This window comes from Aquarana catesbeiana, linkage group LG07, assembly GCF_042186555.1.
Source record: "Aquarana catesbeiana isolate 2022-GZ linkage group LG07, ASM4218655v1, whole genome shotgun sequence".
Lineage (NCBI taxonomy): Eukaryota > Metazoa > Chordata > Amphibia > Anura > Ranidae > Aquarana > Aquarana catesbeiana.
The window spans coordinates 331,865,361-331,886,968 of NC_133330.1; the positions used below are offsets into that span (position 1 = coordinate 331,865,361).

Consider the following 21,608-nt stretch of genomic DNA (forward strand, 5'->3'; position numbering starts at 1 on the left):
AGAAGAGGAGGAGCCAGGAGCGCCGCTGAGGGACCCCAGAAGAGGAGGATCGGGGCCACTCTGTGCAAAACCCTTGCACAGAGGAGGCAAGTATAACATGTTTGATATTTTTTGTTTTTTTGTTTTTTAACGAAGCTTTAGATATCCTTTAAGATGCAAAATCTGCTTTCTACATGATTTTTATTAACTTAAAGAATTGAAAATATTTAAAATTTGCTAATAATTTGAGTAAATTTGCTGATCTATCTAGTGCCCTGGTGTCCAACCTCCGGATGGATGGATGCATGCGTGCGGCCCTTTGGTATATAATGTGTGGCCCTCGGACCTCAGCAGTCTGTGGCGGGAACATGGATTAGAGTAATAGAATTGATCTCTACTAGTCTCATGTAACACGTTCTCAGGTTTCGTATTGTTTTCTGCACCACCAACAATGTATCCTGTCCCCACTCTCTGACCCTCATTTCCTCTATTAGGTCTGAAGTCTCTGACAATCCTCTCCAGTATTACATATATTGAACACTGTGGCCCTTTGGTGATGTCAGGGGCCACGTTTGAGGCCCTCTTGAGCTCCTAAGTTGACAACCGCTGCCAGGGCCGATCCTAGGGTCACAGATGCCCGGGTGCGGAAATATTTCTGGCGCCCCCACATGGGCGTGGTCATTCTACTAACTCCTCCCATTTACAAATGTTTCTATGAGAATGACTCAAACACAGAGATGCTCCTCTAAGAAGTCTTCGTTACCCTGGGATCCTCCCATGATCTTTTAACAATAAAGAAAATACAGAAGAGGGTACACTAATGAGACCTGGAAGGGGGTCTCTCTGATGCACACAGAGAGGGCTTCTGTTAGAAAGTCTGTTAGAAAGATCCCCCAGACATACTGCAGACATACTACAAGAGATAGTCAGAGACTGCAGACATAGTACAGGAGATGGTCAGAGACTGCAGAAATGATACAAGAGATCAATGCATCAAATGCAGCCTACCAGTGTTCACCAATTGCAGCCTAAAAGTGCCGCCAAATGCAGCTTATCAGTGCCCATCAAATGCAAGTAATCAGTGCCCACCAATTTCAGCCTACCAGTGCCCACCAAATGCAGCTTATCAGTGCCCATCAAATGCAGCTTATCAGTGCACACCACCTGCAGCCTACCAGTGCTCACCAATTGCAGCCTAAAAGTGCCGCCAAATACAGCTTATCAGTGCCCATCAAATGCAGGTCATCAGTGCCCACCAATTTGAATCTCCCAGGCAGCCACTGTAACAAAGTCCCGCCTCCTAGACCGGCTTGTAGCTCCTATGATACACGTCACACTGATTCAATTTCACTGCATTGGATCAGTGTTCTGTCTATCTCACAGGAACCTGTCTAGGAGGCGGGACTTTGTTACAGCGCCACCGGGCATTTCAGACCAAAGCTCACGTGGTGTGTGCAGTGGCGACTCTAGGAACAATATATGAGGAGGGGGGGCACATAAGATACCACAGTCAAAACTGGGGGGGCACTAATAATTTTCGCACTGGTTTCAGTGGACATACTATTAACCCCCAGCACTGGTCTCAGCGGACACACTAATAACCCCCAGCACTGGTCTCAGCGGACACACTAATAACCCCCAGCACTGGTCTCAGCGGACACACTATTAACCCCTAGCACTGGTCTCAGCGGACACACTAATAACCCCCAACACTGGTCCCAGCAGACACACTAATAACCCTCAGCATGGGTCCCAGCAGACGCACTAATAACCCCCAGCACTGGTCTCAGCAGACACACTAATAACCCTCAGCATGGGTCCCAGCAGATGCACTAATAATCCCCAGCACTGGTCCCAGCGGATGCATTAATAACCCTCAGCACGGGTCCCAGCAGACGCACTATTAACCCTCAGCACTGGTCCCAGCAGACGCATTAATAACCCCCAGCACTGGTCCCAGCGGATGCATTAATAACCCTCAGCACGGGTCCCAGCAGACGCACTATTAACCCTCAGCACTGGTCCCAGCAGACGCATTAATAACCCCCAGCACTGGTGTCAGTGGACACATTATTAACCCCCAGCACTGGTCCCAGCAGACGCATTAATAACCCCCAGCACTGGTGTCAGTGGACACATTATTAACCCCCAGCACTGGTCCCAGCAGACGCATTAATAACCCTCAGCACGGGTCCCAGCAGACGCACTATTAACCCTCAGCACTGGTCCCAGCAGACGCATTAATAACCCCCAGCACTGGTGTCAGTGGATGCACTATTAACCAACCACTGCTCTAGTGGAACTCCAGAACACAAGATGTTTTTGTTTCTGAATTTTTTCTTCTCTCTTCCTCTGCTTCTGATGCCCCTCTTCTTCACCTTTTCCCCCCTATCTCCTCTGACCCTCCTCTTATGCCCCTTCCTTATTCCTATCCCCATATCTTATATACACATGCACCGCTCATCACCCACCCTCTCCTGCCCATCCTGAGTTCCCCTCCTACAACTTTCCTCCTTTCAGTGACCTCCACAGCCACGAGGCCGCAAAGAAAACACACTGGGGCCTTCTACTCCAACACATGCTTGTTCCAGGGGCAGCTGCCTTGGGCACTGTGGAAAAAAAAATATATAGCATGTGAAGTGGGGGGGGGGGGGGAGGACGCTGCAAGGAAATTGGGGGGGGGGATTTGTGTTGGAAGTGGGAATTTGAGGGGCAACTGGGAGTAAGTATTGCTCTAGGAGCAAAAAAGTGGGTAGGAGGGTGGAGCTAAGAGTGGTGATTTAGGGGGATTTGTCTTGGGGGGGTTATGCTAAGAGGGGGGGGTCAAGGGGGAAAATTGTGCTGGGAGGGGGGGAGATGTGTGCTCGGAGGGGAAATTTTAGGGGTACTGGATTTATGCTAAGAAGGGTGATTTTTTATTGGGGGGGGGGGGGCATTTGGGCTGGGGGGGGGGTTTGGAGGATGAGCTTTAATGTGCTTAAAGTAGAAGTAAGCATTAACTGAGTGCTTTTTCCCCAAAAATTTTGTAAAAAAGAAAAATTGGATTTTGGTAAAATTTCACCATTTTTGCCCAGTGTCAATGGGAAAGCCAAATTAAATTTTCCTCGAAAATAAGCCCGGGTCTTATATTAATTTTGGCAACAAAAGACACAGTAGGGCTTATTTTTGGGGTAGGTCTTACCCTGTAATGTGCTGTCTTCTCTCCCCCTCTCTCTCCCTGCCTGACAGGAATCCTCAGTGTGAACTGAGTTAAAATGCTTGTAAAATCCTATAATCCACTCTATTCCAGTATTATATAATGTACAATGTGTTTGTTTCTGTAATATAATTGTGCCAAACACCTTTGTTATAGCGACCATCTGCACTTCTGTGACCCGCCGGAGATCTCTTCCCCGCAATTATATTACAGAAAACACACACATTGTATATTATATACTACTGTAATAGAGTGGATTATAGGCTTTTACAGGCATTTTAAACTAGGGCTTATTTTCGTGGTAGGGCTTATATTGCAGCCCTCCTGGAAAATATCACTAGGTCTTATTTTTGGGGTAGGTCTTATTTTCGGGAGCAACATGGTGGTTATTGGTGGTTTTTAATGGTGTAACAGCTCCTGTGGGTTACGGAGGGTCCTCACAATTATCCTAGACCTGTTCCTATGCCAAAAAATGTTAACACTTATTGGTCTTATTATTTTTTTAATTCTATAAAAAAAAAAAAAAAAAAAATTGCGTTTCCATTGGCCCTATTAATTTTAAAGGGACTCTATTGCTATAGATGCTGTGACATCTTCTGCTGAAGTCTGAAAGGAAAGGGACACTTCCGGGAGTGTCGATATCATGGGTCCCCTGCAGCTCCCAGTGGTTCTTCACCCCTATAATGGGTGGAGGTCAGCAGGAGGAACCAATGGGAGTTGCAGAAGACCCAGGAGATCGACAATCCCGGAAGCATCAGTTTTTAGTACAGACTTCTGCAGAGGATTTCTCAGCATTGGAGCGGCTTTTGGTGGTGCAGGCAGCAAAAATGCTTAGTATCTCCCATACTTTTTTTTATAGGTAGGTCATGTGGCTTTAAAAGTTTTTCCACAGCAACAGGGTCACTTTAACCCATTGGCAGCCACCGACGTAAGGCATGCATCTGCAGCAGTGGTGGTGGGGGCGGGGTTTAATATACAACTATAGCAGTAGGGAATATGTATACATCTGACAAGTCAACTGTTGGCCATAAGGTGGAAGAGACACTTTATTTGCCGCCACATATATATGCGTTATGCGGTCAGCAAAGGGTTAAGTCCTAGCCTTGTACATAACACATCCAAAAACAGTAAACACAGCCAAATGGTTATTCATAAGGTGTACATACTGCTGAGTGTTGTGTTTGATATGGAGTGCTTGTTAAAGTTATAGCCCCTGAATAGATTATGAACCTCTATGATCAGCCATGGGCCTGTATATGTTGTTTTATCCAGCAGAGCTCATTAATGATTGAGCACCATGATCGATATAGTGAACACAAAGAGACTAAGTCCCCCCCCTGGCCCGCCCCGCTACGGACTCCATTAATTATTTATCAGCTGAAGTTTCAGAAAGGAGACCTTATTATCTGTTATTGTTCCCCATTGAACCAATCCGAACTGAGACATCAATCAGCGAAAATTGCTATTCCCAGCCAGAAAACACTTAAAGTGTGCTTAAAGTGAACCTGTCACCAAACTGGACTATTCCAAATGAGCATATGGTGAAATAATACATAAGTAGAGGTTATGTTTAGTGAAAACCGCATGTCAAAAGGACAAGTAGACCCAGAGATATGGGCAGCTGAAGTTATGTGTAAGAGTCGGCATTTTCGGTATAAGTTGAGAATGGCCCCACCCCATCTTCTTCTCTATTGGTCCTCCAATGTGACAGGCAGCTTGGGAGGGGCAGGGCTAAAGTCAACTTTTCAATACAACTTCACATGGCTTTATCTTTAGATCTACAGATTATTTTAACATGTTGTTTTCGATGAAAGTATCCTCTCCTTTTGTATTTTCTCATCACATGCTTGAATTTGTGTTAGGTTTACACCCTTTTACTGACACCAAAGTAAGGTATACGTCAATGGCAGTGGCGGCTTTTACATTGTGAGCACTTGTCAAGCCAACTGTTGGCTTTTCAAGTGACTATTTCCATAGCCATCAGAACATGTTACTCGCCCTGCATGAGGACCCCGCACTGCCATGTATCCCTTGGTCCTCTGTCCCGTTTGTGGGCATGGCGTGTGTCACTGGGTGGAGCAAACCTTTGCTAACTGAATACCCATCCAGTGAATTAACAGTATATGATATGTACTGCACTTCCTGGTTCAGAAAAAAAGCCAAAGGAAAACGCCAAGGAAAACTCTAAGTCAAACTCCATGTCAAACTCCAAGTCAAACTCCATGTCAAACTCCATGTCAAACTCCAAGTCAAACTTCAAGTCAAACTTCAAGTCAAACTTCAAGTCAAACTTCAAGTCAAACTCCATGTCAAACTCCATGTCAAACTCCATGTCAAACTCCATGTCAAACTCCAAGTCAAACTCCATGTCAAACTCCAAGTCAAACTCCAAGTCAAACTCCATGTCAAACTCCAAGTCAAACTCCATGTCAAACTCCATGTCAAACTCCAAGTCAAACTCCAAGTCAAGCTCTATGTCAAACGCCAAGCCAAACTCCAAGTCAAACTCCAAGTCAAACTCCAAGTCAAACTCCATGTCAAACTCCAAGTCAAACTCCATGTCAAACTCCAAGTCAAACTCCAAGTCAAACTCCATGTCAAACTCCATGTCAAACTCCAAGTCAAACTCCATGTCAAACTCCAAGTCAAACTCCAAGTCAAACTCCATGTCAAACTCCATGTCAAACTCCAAGTCAAACTCCAAGTCAAACTCCATGTCAAACTCCAAGTCAAACTCCAAGTCAAACTCCAAGTCAAACTCCAAGTCAAACTCCAAGTCAAACTCCAAGTCAAGCTCTATGTCAAACGCCAAGCCAAACTCCAAGTCAAACTCCAAGTCAAAGTCCAAGCCAAACTCCAAGCCAAACTCCAAGCCAAACTCCAAGCCAAACTCCAAGGAAAACTCCAAGCTCACTTACTGACCAGCTCGTGGACAACCAAAATGATCCTGTTAACAGTATGCGTTAAAAACAGGAGTTTACTCTGCACACATTTGCAAATACACGCGTAAGCTACAGAGCCCCTCCAAGGCACCCTGGTATCTGTAGCTTTATCACTGACTTATGAGTGACTCCACAATGGAAGCACATGCATTCTGATGGATAGATGTAGGGTAGATGGACCGAAAGGAGCCCACCCCTTCTTAAAGGTACAGGGGCACACTGAACACTCAGCACATTGCACTATGGCTGCAAAGGTGTCAGTGCGTTGCTTGACCAATAAAACAGTAATACAAGAAAGAAAGCCACTGTCCCCACCTATAACTGGCCATTGCAGCAAGTAGCATTATTATTGTTATGTTGGTCATGGTCAGGCAACGCACTGACACCTTTGCAGCCATAGCGCAATGTGCTGGGTGTTCAGTGTGCCCTTGTACCTTTAAGAAGGGGTGGGATCCCTTCAGTCTGCCCTCCATCTATCCATCAGAATGCATGTGCTTCCATTCTGAAGTCACTCATAAGTCAGTGATAGGACTACAGATCACAGGGTGCCTTGGCAGGGCTCTGTAGCTTACGCATGTATTTGCAAATGTGTGCAGACTAAACCCCAGTCTTTAGCGCATACTGTTAGACAGGATCATTTGGTTGTCCGCGGGCTAAGTCGGTAAGTGAGCTTGGAGTTTTCCTTGGCTTTTTTTCTAACATATGTTGCCTTCCAATGCTACTTGCTGCAATGGCCAGTTATAGGCAGGGGCAGTGGCTTCCTTTCTTGTACTTCCTGGTTCAGAGCTGTCCTTCCCTGTTTGCTGTGGTTGGGGATGAAGCTGATCAAGCAGGATCTGTGCTTGGTCAGCTTCATTTGGGTCCACAGGTGACCCCTGCTGTCCCCATGCACAATGACCCCCCCTGCCATGCATCCTGGGCTCCTCTGTCCTGCTTTCAGGCCTAGGACAGGCATGATTGGTATCACTGAGTGGAGCAGAGGGAGCTGAGTCAAGTTAGGTAGAAGAAAAAAAAAGTAAAAAATATAAATAAATGAACAAATTAAAAAAATAAATAAATAAACCCCCCTGTCCTACTTTGCAGCAAGAGCAATAACTCTAGGGCCATAATTCACAGTGAACGTTAAACTAATGACCTGTATGGGCTTTAAAAGCATCACCTATGGACAATTTTAGGTACCAAAATTTGTCGCCATTTCATGGGCACAGTTTTAAGACTTGGGTATCTACACTGAGCAAAATTATAAACGCAACACTTTTGTGTTTGCCCCTATTTATCATGAGCTCAACTCAAAGATCTTTGACTTTTTCTTTGTACACAAAAGGCCTATTTCTCTCAAATATTGTTCACAAATCTGTGTTAGTGAGCACTTCTCCTTTGCCGAGATAATCCATCCACCTCACAGGTGTGGCATATCAAGATGCTGATTAGACAGCATGATTATTGCGCGGGTGTGCCTTAGGCTGACCACAATAGAAGGCCACTCTAAAATGTGCAGTTTTACTGTATTTTTGGGGGGCGGGGTGTCTGAAAACCAGTCAGTATCTGTGACCACCATTTGCCTCACGCAGTGCAGCACATATCCTTCACATAGAGTTGATCAGGTTGTTGATTGTGGCCTGTGGAATGTTGGTCACATGTCAGTGCGGGGAATAATAAAAAGGCCAGTTTAAAGTGGTGTTCCGGCCGAAATTATACTTTTTAAATAAAAATACCCCTATAATACACAAGCTTAATGTGTTCTAGTAAAGTTAGTCTGTTTTGTTAGTTTATAGCAGTAGTTTGTTATTTTATAAACTTACAGCAGGCCGTGGCCATCTTAAGTGTGGGCATCTGAAGCCAGACTGTATTTCTTCCTGGATCTCATCCTAGCAGATCTCGCACATGCTCAGTACAGCACAAGCAGTGTAATAGGTTTCAGGTCAGGTTTCCATAGCAACGGCAGTGTCAGAGGAAGTTGCCGCCCCTTCCCAGAAGGCATTGGAAACAGGAAATGATGCGATGGGCCACGGCCAGGGAGGAGGAAGTGAAAAATGAATACAGCAGATATACAGTAGGTGCTGAGAAAAAAAATAAAAAATATCCAATTTGTTTACAGTGCACAGTTTAGTGAGGGATGCTGAAGAGTTGTAAAAGTGGGTGGAACTCCACTTTAAAGCAAGCAAAGCGCTACATCCGGACGCCGGACTACTACTCTATATTAAAAGGCATTGCAGTCGGGGTCCCTTGTAAGTGTCCTTTTGGTCACACCGGAGTAAGGAAGGGAGACTACATAGCATAGTTTGCAGTAACACCCAGAAACCCAGTGAGAAGCCTGCTGAATATCGCAGTAACGGATGATATAAAATATAAAGTGAAGGTAAAACAAATAGACAGATTTCAGATGTTTTCTACATCACATCAGCACTGGGACGGACTTTAGTTGGAGTTCCCGTGTAACGTACGGGAAATAGCGACGTGAACGGGACAATTTAGACCGTCTGCAAGAAAACAATTAGGCTAATGAGCCCAATTACCTCGTTAATAAGCTGTTTTTTTTCGAAACATGTTTCAGCCATTGACAAGGCCCCCGCATTGTTCCCTGCCTCAGATCTGAACTTTTGGCAAGTTCAAAGAAGTGCCGTCCCTGAGACCCCAAAGTTTCTCAGGGGAAGATGGAAATTAATGAGGTCAGGCTTCAACGCCAAAATAAAGATCGGTGTGGTCAGAGCGGCTGGTTGGGGGTCAGAATTCGTAAAGGGGGGTTTTGGGTTCTTTGCAGGACAAGGAGCAAAATGTATCAACGTAGATCCTGTTGGAGGTAGTGCACTTTGCACACAGGACTTTGTACCTTCCACTAATGGCTAACTTCACAACAATTTTATTATTTAACATTTTTAAATAGACCTGGAAAAAGTGTGACTGTACATTTTTATGTCCGTCCTTAACCACTTCAACATTGGGCACTTTTACCCCCTTCCTGCCCAGGCCAGTTTTCAGCGCTTGTCGCTTTTTAACTGACAATTGCACAGTCATACAACACTGTACCCAAACAAAATTTTTATGATTTTGTTCCCACAAATAGAGATTTCTTTTGGTGGTATTTGATCACCATTGGGGTTTTTATTTTTTGCTAAACAAAATTAAAATTTTGAAAAGAAAAAAAGTTTTTCTTCGTTACTGTTATACAATTTTGTAAATAAGTAAGTTTTCTCTTTCACTGATAGGCACTGATGAGGCTGCACTGACGGGCACTGATGAGGTGGCACTGATGGGCACTGATGAGGTGGCACTGATGAGCATTGATGATGGGCACTGATAGGCGCCACTGATGGGCACTGTCATGCAGCACTGATTGGGCATTTATAGGAAGCACTGATGGGCACTGATATGCAGCACTGATAGGCGGCACTGATGGGCACTGATAGGCAGCACTGATGGGCACTGTCATGCAGCACTGATTGGTCATTTATAGGCAGTACTCATGGGCACTCATAGGCGACACTGATGGGCACTGATAGGTGACACTGATGGGTACTTATGAGTGGCACTGATGGGCACTGATAGGCAGCACTGATAGGTGGCACTGATGGACATTGATGGGTGGTATTAATGGACACCTATGAGGAGGCACTGGCGGGCATTACTGATGGGCACTGATTGGCATCATTTGTTCATTTGTGGGCACTGATTGGCATCCCTGGTGGCCATGGGTGGCATACCTGGTGGTCATCAGTAGTGGGCATCCCTGGTGGTCCTGGGTGGGCATCCTCGGGGGGGGGGGGGGGACTGCGCTGATAATCAATCAGCGCAGACCCCCCCCACCTGCCAGGAGAGCAGCCGATCGTCTCTCCTCAGGCGCGATATAAGAAAAGCCGATACACGGCTCTTCCTATTTACACTGTGATCAGCTGTGATTGGACACAGCTGATCACATGGTAAAGAGCCTCCCTCAGTGGCTCTTTACCGAGATCTGTGTTGCGGTGTGTCAGACTGACACGCCGCACCACCGATCGCCGCACTGCGCCACGGCTCGTTATCCTGAAAGACGTTATATGATGTCCAGTCAGGATAACGGAACCACCGCCCGGCCTTCATTTTGCTATAGGCGTGGACGGGAAGTGGTTAATCACCCCTGGGTGTTTTACTTTTTTGCTAAATAAATTTAAAAACAAAAAAACGTTTTAATTTGTTTGCAAATAAATAATTTTTCTTCATGAATTTTGTTCAAACTGTATCCTGCTACATTTCTTTGGTGAAAATAACCCAAATCAGTGTATATTATTTAGTCTGTAGGAAAGTTATAGACCATTATAGTCCACAAACTATGGGGAATACAGAGCATCCAGGAAAGTATACGCAGCGCTTCACTTTTTCTACATTTTGTTATGTTACAGCATTATTCCAAAATGGATTAAATTAATTATTTTCCTCAAAATTCTACAAACAATTCCCCATAATGACAACGTGAAAGAAGTTTGTTTTGAAATCTTTGCAAACTTATTAAAAATAAAAAACGAAAACAATCCCATGTACATAAGTATTCACAGCCATTGCCATGACACTCGTAATTGAACTCAGGTCCATCCTGTTTCCACTGATCATCCTTGAGATGTTTCTACAACTTGATTGGAGTCCACCTGTGGTAAATTCAGTTGATTGGACATGATTTGGAAAGGCACACACCTGTCTATAGAAGGTCCCACAGTTATCAGTGCATGTCGGAGCCCAAACCAAGCCATGAAGTCCAAGGAATTGTCTGTAGACCTCCGAGACAGGATTGTATGGAGGCACAGATCTGGGGAAGGGTACGGAAAAATCTCTGCAGCATTGAAGGTCCCAATGAGCACAGTGGCCTCCATCATCTGTAAATGGAAGAAGTTTGGAACTACCAGGACTCTTCCTAGCGTGGGCCGCCCGGCCAAACTGGACGATCGGGGGGGGGGGGCCTTAGTCAGGGAAGTGATCAAGAACCCGATGGTCACTCTGACAGAGCTCCAGCATTTCTCTGTGGAGAGAGGAGAACCTTCCAGAAGAACAACCATCTCTGCAGCACTTCACCAATCAAGCCTATATGGTAGAGTGGCCAGACGGAAGACGCTCCTCAGTAAAAGGCACATGGTAGCCCGCCTGGAGTTTGCCAAAAGGTGCCTGAGAGACTCTCAGACCATGAGAAATGAAATTCTCTGGTCTGATGAAACAAAGATTGAACTCTTTAGCTTGAATGGCAAGGGTCATGTCTGGAGGAAACCAGGCACCGCTCATCACCTGTCCAATATTATCCCTAAAGTGAAGCATGGTGGTGGCAGCATCATGCTGTGGGGATGTTTTCAGCGGCAGGAACAGGGAGACTAGTCAGGATCGAGGGAAAGATGAATGCACCAATGTACAGAGACATCCTTGCGCTCTGGACCTCAGACTGGGGCAAAGGTTCATCTTCCAATAGGACAACGACCCTAAACACACAGCAAAGATAACAAAGGAGTGGCTACAGACAACTCTGTTAATGTCCTCGAGTGGCCCAGTCAAAGCCCAGACTTGAACCTGATTGAACATCTCTGGAGAGATCTGAAAATAGCTGTGCACCGACACTCCCCATCCAACCTGATGGAGCTTGAGAGGTCCTGCAAAGAAGAATGGGAGAAACTGCCCAAAAATTGGTGTGCCAAGCTTGTAGCATCATACTCAAAAAGACTTGAGGCTGTAATTGGTGCCAAAGGAGCTTCACCAAAGTATTAAGGAAAGGATGTGAATACTTATGTACATGGGATTTTTTCGTTTTCAATACATTTGCAAAGATTTCCAACAAACTTCTTTCACGTTGTCATTATGGGGAATTGTTTGTAGAATTTTGAGGAAAATAATGAATTTAATCTATGTTGGAATAAGGCTGGAACATAACAAAATGTGGAAAAAGTGAAGCGCAGTGAATAGTTTCCAGATGCACCTTATACTGTATATTTACAAACATGGACTTCTCCCGTGATATTGTCTTGCAAAAAATTTTTTATGTTATGCAATTCATAAACCGAACAAATAAAAAACACCTTTTTTTCTGTTTGATCAGGGTTCTTTAACCTCCCTGGCGGTATGATTATTTCGGATTTTAGGTGCTGAAAGCGGTACCATTATTTTGCATGGAAATTTGGCGTTTTATATTGTAGGTCTGTAAATCTTAACAATAACACACTTAAATCTGTCCAAACCAGAGTCTAGTAGATATCCCGGGTATGATAAAGTTTGAAACACAAAAACATAAATTATAATATAATAAATAAAAATAAATAATTAAAAAAAATTAAAAAAAATAGTAATAAAATAAATGTCCCCACAATTCACTATCGCACAATTCTGCAAGTGTTCTAATTTACTATCGCTGTTTTCTAGCTGGTCTAAAGCCACTTTTGACGTAAAGGGACACTTTTTGGTTGCTATGGACAATCTCCAGTTTCCAGGCAGAAAGAACAGTATATATAACATAAAACTGCATGCAGGGCATTGGACAAAGCACTGGGGACAAAAGGGATGTGAAATGATTTCATACAGTACTGTAATCTGTAAGATTACAGTACTGTATGTGTTATGATTTTTACTTTTTTTTTAATTTGCCGCCAGGCTCCGCCCCAGTGCGTCGCGCTGCTCGCAGGGAACGGAGCCTGGCACGGAGAGGCTTCGGAGGAGGACGGAGCCCTCGGACGCTGCGGGTGACATCGCAGGATCCCGGGGACAAGGTAAGTAACGCCGCCCCAGGATCCTGCAATGCGATCCCGAGTGTGGCTCGGGGTTACCGCTAATGGTACTGAATTTTAACCCCGAGCCACACTCGGGAAAACCGCCAGGGAGGTTAAAAAAAAAAAAAAAAAAACATTTTATTTCAGATAAAAAGAATACATTTTATTCTATAACCTGTCATGTTAAAAATTACACTAATATTACGATTCTGGTACAAAGTGTTTCAAAGTTATTTACAAATACAATTTTTGTTTTTTTTTACACTTTGCAACACTAAGAAATGAAAAAAATGTGAATAAAAAGAAAAAAAAAAGTTTAAATTGTTAATAGTTAGAGAAAAAATCTGCAGGAAAATAAAGGGGGAGACAGAGGTATATTAAGACTGATTGGGGTAAAACAAGGGCTAATAAGGGGTTATATTTGCGAACATATTTTATTAAATTAAAAAAAAACATTTTTTGTACTTGTTAGGTTGCTTTAGGAACAATCTTTATAAACAATGTTACTATCTATCTATCTATCTATCTATCTATCTATCTATCTATCTATCTATCTATCGTCTGATTAATGTTTATAAGCAATGTTACTTTCTATATCCCTATCTCCCGTCGGTACAATGTTTATAAACAATGTTACTTTGTATCTCTCTATCTGCTTGCCGACCGCTATATAGCAGATTTACTGCTACAGGGCGAGCGAGCTGTGCAGAATCACCTATTTATACGTGATTCCGCACTTCCAGTTAAGGGGCGCACATCACTTCTGCTGTGATTTGTCACAGCGGAAGCTGATCAGCGGGTGCCGGCCAATAGATGTCCACCGGCACCCGCTGATCATCGGGAAAACACACAGAACGGAGCCTTGCCTATGTAAACAAGGCAGAGCTCTGTCCTGACAGCAGGGAAGTGGTGGATTTTCCCCGCAAAGCAGGGAATAAAATCCATCACTTCACTTAGTAAAAGCACTACTTAAAAAAAAAAGTAGAAATTACATTTTTTTATTGGATATGTTTTATAGCAGAAAGTAAAATATATATGTTTTTGAAAATTGTTAGCATTTTTTTTTGTTTATAGCACAAAAAATAAAAAACTCAGAGGTGATCAAATATCACCAAAAGAAAGCTCTATTTGTGGGGGAAAAATGACATACATTTTATTTGGGTACAATGTCGCATGACCGCGCAATTGTCAGTTAAACTAACGCAGTGCCGTATGGCCGGGTCATATTTTCCAGAGGTCAAGTGGCTATCTCCTGTCTGAGCAATGTCTATAAACAATGTTATTTTGTATCTCTCTCCAGTCTGAACAATATTTATACAGAATGTTAGTTTGTATCTCGCTATCTCATGTTTATAAACAATGTTACTTTGTATCTCTCTATCTCCTGTCTGAACAATGTTTATAAACAATGTTACTTTGTATCTCTCGATCTGCTGTCTGAACAATGTTTATAAACAATGTTACTTTTATCTCTTGCTCTCCTGTCTGAACAATGTTACTTTGTATCTCTCTATCTCCTGTCTGAACAATGTTTATAAACAATGTTACTTTGTATCTATCGACTGTCTGAACAATGTTAATAAACAATGTTACTTTGTATCTCTCGATCTCCTGTCTGAACAATGTTTATAAACAATGTTACTTTGTATCTTTTTATCTCCTGTCTGAACAATGTTACTTTGTATCTATCTATCTCCTGTCTGAACAATGTTAATAAACAAGGTTACTTTGCATCTCTCGATCTCCTGTCTGAACAATGTTTATAAACAATGTTACTTTGTATCTCTTTATCTCCTGTCTGAACAATGTTACTTTGTATCTCTCTATATCCTGTCTGAACAATGTTACTTTGTATCTCTCTATCTCCTGTCTGAACAATGTTTATAAACAATGTTATTTGTATCTCTCTATCTCCTGTCTGAACAATTTGGATTGACTGCTGAAACTCTCCCACTGTGAGCTGCAGGGTCTGGGAGGGGGAACTTGTCAGATAGAAATGAAGGAGGATTTGGCTCTATCAGGGGAAATAAAGAAAGTAAAGGAAATTTATGAGGCTTTTATATCACAAAGTATCTGGATTTGGTACTTTTTCAAACTGTCATACAGGAGCCATTAGTTGTAATTTAAATTCATTAAAGTCCAAAATAAATGGTTGCATTCATAGATTTCAGGAGAGTGGGCGGAGCCATGCAAATCATTCCTCTGAGCCTCAGTAGAGAACTGGGCATCCCAACCTGCACATTCATAGCATTGATAATCTCTAATATTACAGAGCCATCTGCACTGCAGCTGTTCCAGGCTTGCTAGCCGTGGTCAGTGCAAGGAATGGTAACCATGCCAGTTACACCACAGAGAAGGGAATCAATGCCACTCTACATCCAGGAGATACTTTCCAACATGTTGTAAAAGCCGCTGTGCACAACACAAATATTTTCAGCTCAGATTCAATTTTTGTTCTAAAGTTAACCCATCATTGCCCGGTCATTTTTTTTTTTTCGCCCTCCGATTTTTTTTTAAATAAATATAAAATAAGTCAGATAGCAAGGGGCTATTTTTTGGAACAAGAACAGGCCAAGGATAGTTGGAAGGAGGTTTCCTTAGGCTCCTTTCTCGCAGGGCAGAATCCATCTTGGCAGACTCTGCTTGCTCAGTGGGGGGGGAGGGGATCGCTCCGCTGATCCCCGCGATGAGCAGGCGGATGACTCTGTCTCCGCTCCCTGAGCACAGCGGAGATGGACAGAGTCCCGCTTTCCTCTATGGGAAGTTCGGATGAAAATGGACCACCCGTCCATTTTCATTCGATCCCATCCGCCAGATGGATGGAAAATAGGACCACCATCCATCTGGATTTTGTGAACAGGATTGGACAGCAGCGGATTTCAGCAGACATGTCACCGCCGACATTTGTCGCTCCATAAGGGTGAATGGATGGCCTGAAAAACAGACAGGCGGACCTGATCGGACAGCCCCTGTGAAAGGGCCCTAACCCTCAGGTGACTTTTACATTGATTCCAACATATTTTGATTACATGGCAAACTTTTGCCAAAATATCCCCAATTTACCTAACATTTAGGTAAATAAAAACTCTCAATTAAACTTTTTCCCGTTTAGTAGTTGTGACAGACCCAACCGGGACAGGGGGCTTTTGGAGGGGACTGCAGGGTAGCCTCTTGCCTACTGACTATGGGCCTGGGCATTTGAGGGAGCTGCAAGCATTCTGGACGATGTCCTGTTATATAATGCAAAATGAAATGACCACATTTACCAGTCAAGGAAGCCATGATGGTCTCTGCCAACTTGAAACTCGGTGAGAAGAAGTTTGTGAAAAGAAAGCTGCTTAATGAAATTTGGACAGCCGTGGGTCTTCTTGAATACTGGTGCCGAACTGTCTGGGTGGGCACTGGCCTGAGTCACCTAGGCCTAGTTGTTATTTAGATTATTGTTTATGTTTATGTTGGCTGTTCATTAGATGTACTGTTAGATGTACTAATGAGATTACTGTTTACAGTTTGCTTTGTTTAGGATAATGTGATCAAGCTCTAACCTGATTTTGTGTGGTCTATATTCTGTGTGAATTTACAATAAAGTCAGTTCCAGTTTGCACCTAAGCTAGTGTCGTCTAGTTCTTGGGTGCAATTCTCAACCTTATTACCCGGTTCCTGGTTCCAGAGTGAAAGAAGCTGTATCTTGGCGGAATCACCCAGGCTGGGTGCCAGGCGGTCTGTCACAGTAGTGTTGTACAGCAATTGAACTTTACTGTTCCTTTTCCAGAATACAAGTCTACCAGCCAACTCCACTGATTCAAAACAATGCACTCTCTATGTGGTGAAGATTTTATCTCAGCAGTTGTTGAACTGGGGGGGCTGAGTGATTCCTGTGGCCTACAAATGACCATCAGAGAAAGATCCTACAAATCTGCATACATGAAAGCATTTAAAAAAAAATACAGTATAACGATCATGGAATATATGAAAGATACATGAAAAAAAGGTAAAAATGTAATTATTGACTCAGAATATGTCCACATAAAAAATTCTATGGAGTTTCCCTTTAATGGAACTTTATTGTCTCATAATTAGTTTTGCTGTTTAAATGTCATTCCAGCCAAAATTGATATTTGTGCAAAACATCTTCCCCTAAAGATCAGATCGTCATCTCCCAGGGATGACTATAAATACCTTGGTGACGGCACAGCACGCCTTCCAGATGTCGGCGGATGATTGCTCATAGTGGTCAGGTCGAGGCTCCCAAATTTCCAGAGGCTCTTCTGCCTGGTCAACCACTGTCCCAGCCTGGTTCACCAAAGCCGCACGCACGCTCGCCGTTCCCACATCGACACCAACATAGAACAATGCCTCTTCCCCTTTCTCCTTCTGCATTCTGACTCTGGCTGGAAATAAAAGAAGAGGAACCATTTATAAATAAAAAAGGATTTGATATTTATTTTTATGGGGTTTTGAGTCCCGATGTACTCCAGCTATTCCTTCTAGTAGAGTATAGAGCAGTGGTTCTTAACCATCAGGCCGTGGCCACAGCCTCCCCTCTACCAGGCCACCTGCAGATCCCTTAACTTCACATAGTACCTCCTAGTTCACATCATACCCCCCCAACCTCTCATAGTGTCCCACAGTTCCCCCAGGCCCCCGGAGAGCCCTCAGCCTCCACAGTGCCCCCCAGCCTCCCACAGTGCCCTCCAACCTTCCATAGTGGACCACAGTGCTTCCAGGCCCCCTGAAAGTCCTTAGTCTCCACTGTGACCCCTAACCTCCCACAGTGCTGCCTAGGCTCCCATAGTGCCCTCCAACCTCCCATAGTGGCCCCCAGTGCCCCCGAGACTCCTCAGCTCCCATAGTGCCCCCGACCTCATACAGTGCCGCCCAGCCTCCCATTGTGCCCCCCAACCTCCCATATTGGCCCACAGTGCCCTCAGGCCCCCTGAGAGTCCTCAGCTTCCACAGTGCTCCCCAACCTTCCACAGTCTCGCCCAACCTCCCTTAGTGGCCCACAGCCTTCACAATGCCACCCGGCCTGCTGCAGAGCCTCAAGTAGTCTATAGTGCCTCCAGCACCCAACAGTGTCCCTATATTATAAGAAGAAGAAATAAGAAGAAAGAAGGAAGTGGAAGGAAGAAGAACGAAGAAGCAAGAAGTAAAAAGAAGGAGGAAAGATGAAGGTAGAAGAAAGAGAAAGGAAGGAGAGGAAAAAAGAAAAAGAAAGAAATAGAGGACAAGTGTTTTAATGATAAAAGGTGGAGCTTTCCTGAATAATGATACTGTAGCTGTATAATATAACATACCAAGAATTTTCATGCATACTTGTTAAGATATTGAAAGATCCACAGTTTAATCGAGCTAAAATACATTCCAGGTGCATCAAAGCAAAAAGCATTCCAAGTCTTACAGTTCATTTTCTTTGGAAAGCAATCACAGCCAAGGAAAGGTCTGTCTCCTGCTGGCATGCTGCAGAGAAGGACCCTTGCTCTCTGTATAGAAGCAGTGGTCTCTTTGCAGAAGTCCGACACCCCCCCTGATGAGTCAAAGCCAGAGCTCTCCAATCACCATGAGGTTTTCTGATTGCAGAGCTATAGGTCTGACTCAGCAGGGGGCGTGCTGAACCTCTTCAGACAGACCACTGCTTCCCTGTAGCATGCTGGCAGGGGAGGGGATTTTTTTTACTCAGGCTGTGGCTGCTTTCAAAAGAACATTGACTGTAAGACTTTGCACGCCTCTTGTTTTGATGCTCCTGAAATGTATTTAGCTGATTTAAACTGAAAGTTCATTTGGGCTTTAAGGGGTTTTAGGATGGAGAAAGCTGAGGCTTCCCATCACCAGCACAATGCTGTTAGGTCATCATGGAATGGAGTCAGCAGAACTTCAAGGCGTGGAAGGTGTTGCTATCCTTTCCATATAGCACAACAGATGATTTTTTAGCATGTAGTACAGTTCCTATATACAGTGTCTGTTTCAGCTACAGTATATATTTGCTGTTTGGCTGGATTATATATCTATACAGATTAGTCCAAAGCTTGAAGGGCGGCGGTTTGGGATTCAATGCATTTATCACACATAGCATGCACTTGGGATCTGGCCCACGTACAACGTCTGCTTCCATTTTTTTCCCCCCATCTCCAGATATCAAGCAATAAGAGCAATTTATAAAAAAATCAATTTGGAAATGTACTCTTCTCTTCTCTCGTCTGCCTTTGATTGAAAGCCGGGAGGGGCAGGGGCCAGCCTTAGACTCCACAACAAGCCCCGCTGACCTCCATTCCCCGAGACTCTCCATATAATGAATCTTAATTAAGATTGGCCTGTCAGCCTTCGCCAAAAGCTGCAACTCTTAAAACGCTCCATCGGCATACACTACCAGGGAGAATAAATCATCGCCCGCCTTCTCGTTCCTGTGCATGTTAAGTGCATTCTGGGCCACAAAGGTTGTTTAAAGGACAGCGGCGCAGGAACACGATCTCGTCTGCATGCAAAACAGCGTCTGACACCGCCAGGAGACGGTCAATACGTACGCTTTATCTGTCCGAATCGTTATTTTTTTTTATCGCCCCCATCTGCCCTTGCAATTGTTTATAGACTACAAGCCTCCTAGACTCCTAGGGCTTTTTATTCGGCCTCAGGTGCCTACGAAAATATGCCTTGCAAAGAAGGGGTACACCAATGAGAATTTAGAAAATAAGCTGTAGGAGACAGGATAGCCATACAGGTATGGTGAGAAGGGACTACAGTAGAGTAGTGGTCCCTAAACGTTCTAAACAATGGGCCACTTTGCTGTTCTTCAGACTTTAGGAGACTGGACTGGGGCCAGTGGGAGTAGAAAATGTCCTGGCTTCCAGTGGGAGTAAACAAGCCCCCATCTTTGGTGTCAGTAGAGGAATAGTGTCCCATCAATGGTGTCAATGGAAGGAATTCTGCCCTATCATTGGTGCCAATAGGAGGAATTGTGCCCTTTCATTGGTGTCAGTGGGAGGAATAGTGGCCCATCGTTGCTGTTCATTTGAAGGAATTGTGCTCCATCATTGGTGTCAATGGAAGGAATTGTGCCCCATCATTGGTGTCAATGGAAGGAATTGTGCCCCATTGTCGGTACCAGTGGGAGAAATTGTGCCATTTTGATGGAATTATGCCCCATTGTTGGTGTCAGTGGATAAAATAGTGCCCCAAGGGTCGGATAAAGGCAAGCAAAAGACCACACCCAGTCCCCGGGCTGCAGTTTGGAGACCGCTGCCCTAGAGGAACCCTTGAAATAATTTTCAGGTCTCGAGGAACCCCCATGTAAAACCAATTATGGGGTCAGTAGGAAGAATGCCCCCCCCCCCCCCTTACAAACAGCTAAACGATCATTGGTGCCATGCCACTAAAGTTACATTGTGACATTGGCCCTTTAGGCACCATCAAATAGGAAATCAATCAGCCACAGTTTAAGGAACCCCTAACAACCTCTGGAGGAACCCTGGTTGGGAATGGTTTGACTACAGGAAGCAAAAAGACCTCCAATTCCAAACAACATACAGCTATTTCAGGCCTTTTGGCCATCGTCAGTGCAGTGTGTGGAAACCATGACTTCTAGAGAGTAAGATTTGGGACCAAACAACAAGACAATATAACCGTACACATTATGGTGGGAAGGAACCAAAGTCCTCCAACTGAATCAGCACATAGCACAATAAAGTCTTCCTAGAACAGAAGATATTCATGTCTCATTCCATCATATATCCCAATATCCCAAAAATAAGAGAATTATTCTTCATTTCAGAAGATTAATGGTAGACAGCTCTTTCAGGCTTTTTGGTCATCATTGATGCAATGTATGGAAACCATGGCTTCTATGTGGTACGACTTGGGACCCTCACCCAATGAGACAAAATAACCATATAGGCATGGTGAGAAGGGTAATTCTTCCCAATATCCACAAGTGTAAGGAACATTATTCCCACTGACCATCACACTAATGTATCATGAGTTGGAGATATAGTCATTTTTAGCAGGGGCTTCCTGAGACCAAAAAGTTATTTCAAACATTCCCCTGTGTTGAAAAGGTTGAGAAAGGCTGATCTAGAGGAACCCCTGAAATAATTTTTAGATCTCAGGGAACCCCTGCTAAAACCAATTCCTCTGGGGTTCAGTGGGAAGAATGCCCCTCTTACAGACAGCTAAAAAGATCATTGGTGCAATGCATTGGTCCTGGAACTATGTAGGCGCCATCGAATGGGAAGTCGATCAGCCACAGCTCAAGGAACCCCCAACAACTTATCTTTGCGACTTTGTCTGTGACATTAGAGGGTTTTGTAAGTTCAATAATATGTACCAACTCTGTATTGTTACGATTTGCCAAAGCTACCATTGCAAAATATCAAAGTTGCAGTGAAGTGACATTTAAGTTGCATCAAGACGAAAGCAAGTTGCAATGCAAAGTCGCATGAATTTGAAGTTGCAGCAGTGTGAACTAAGCCTAAGTGCGACGTTGCTTTGCAACTTCAATGCGACTTTGATGTTTTGTGGTGTTGTGTGACACATATTTCCGAACTTACAAAACCCTCTGAAGCAGCAGGCAAAGTCGCAAAGACAAGACAAAGAAACTATTTACTTGCGACCTTTGTGATTTTAACATTGTGGTCTATGGCACCCCTGTTGCATGGAATGCACCAGAAAAGTAGTGCAGTGTCATGTGAATTTCTGTGATGCATGCCTCACTAAGTTGCAGCAGTGTGAATCAGGGTTAGAGTTGGGTTTCCCTATAGTAAACAAACTCACACCAGGAGAAGGAGTTCA

At 44.0% G+C, this 21,608-nt stretch overlaps 1 protein-coding gene across 3 annotated transcripts in view; it reads right to left on the reverse strand.

The window, feature by feature from the left end:
* Positions 1-21,608, reverse strand: part of FGGY (FGGY carbohydrate kinase domain containing) — a 319,083-nt gene that overhangs the window by 272,096 nt on the left and 25,379 nt on the right. For all 3 annotated transcript variants that reach the window (XM_073593859.1, XM_073593858.1, XM_073593857.1), the window contains exon 2: positions 17,007-17,218. In XM_073593859.1, coding sequence (XP_073449960.1) covers positions 17,007-17,207 — 201 coding nt within the window. In that variant the 5' untranslated portion in view covers positions 17,208-17,218. The remainder of the gene's footprint in view (positions 1-17,006; positions 17,219-21,608) is intronic.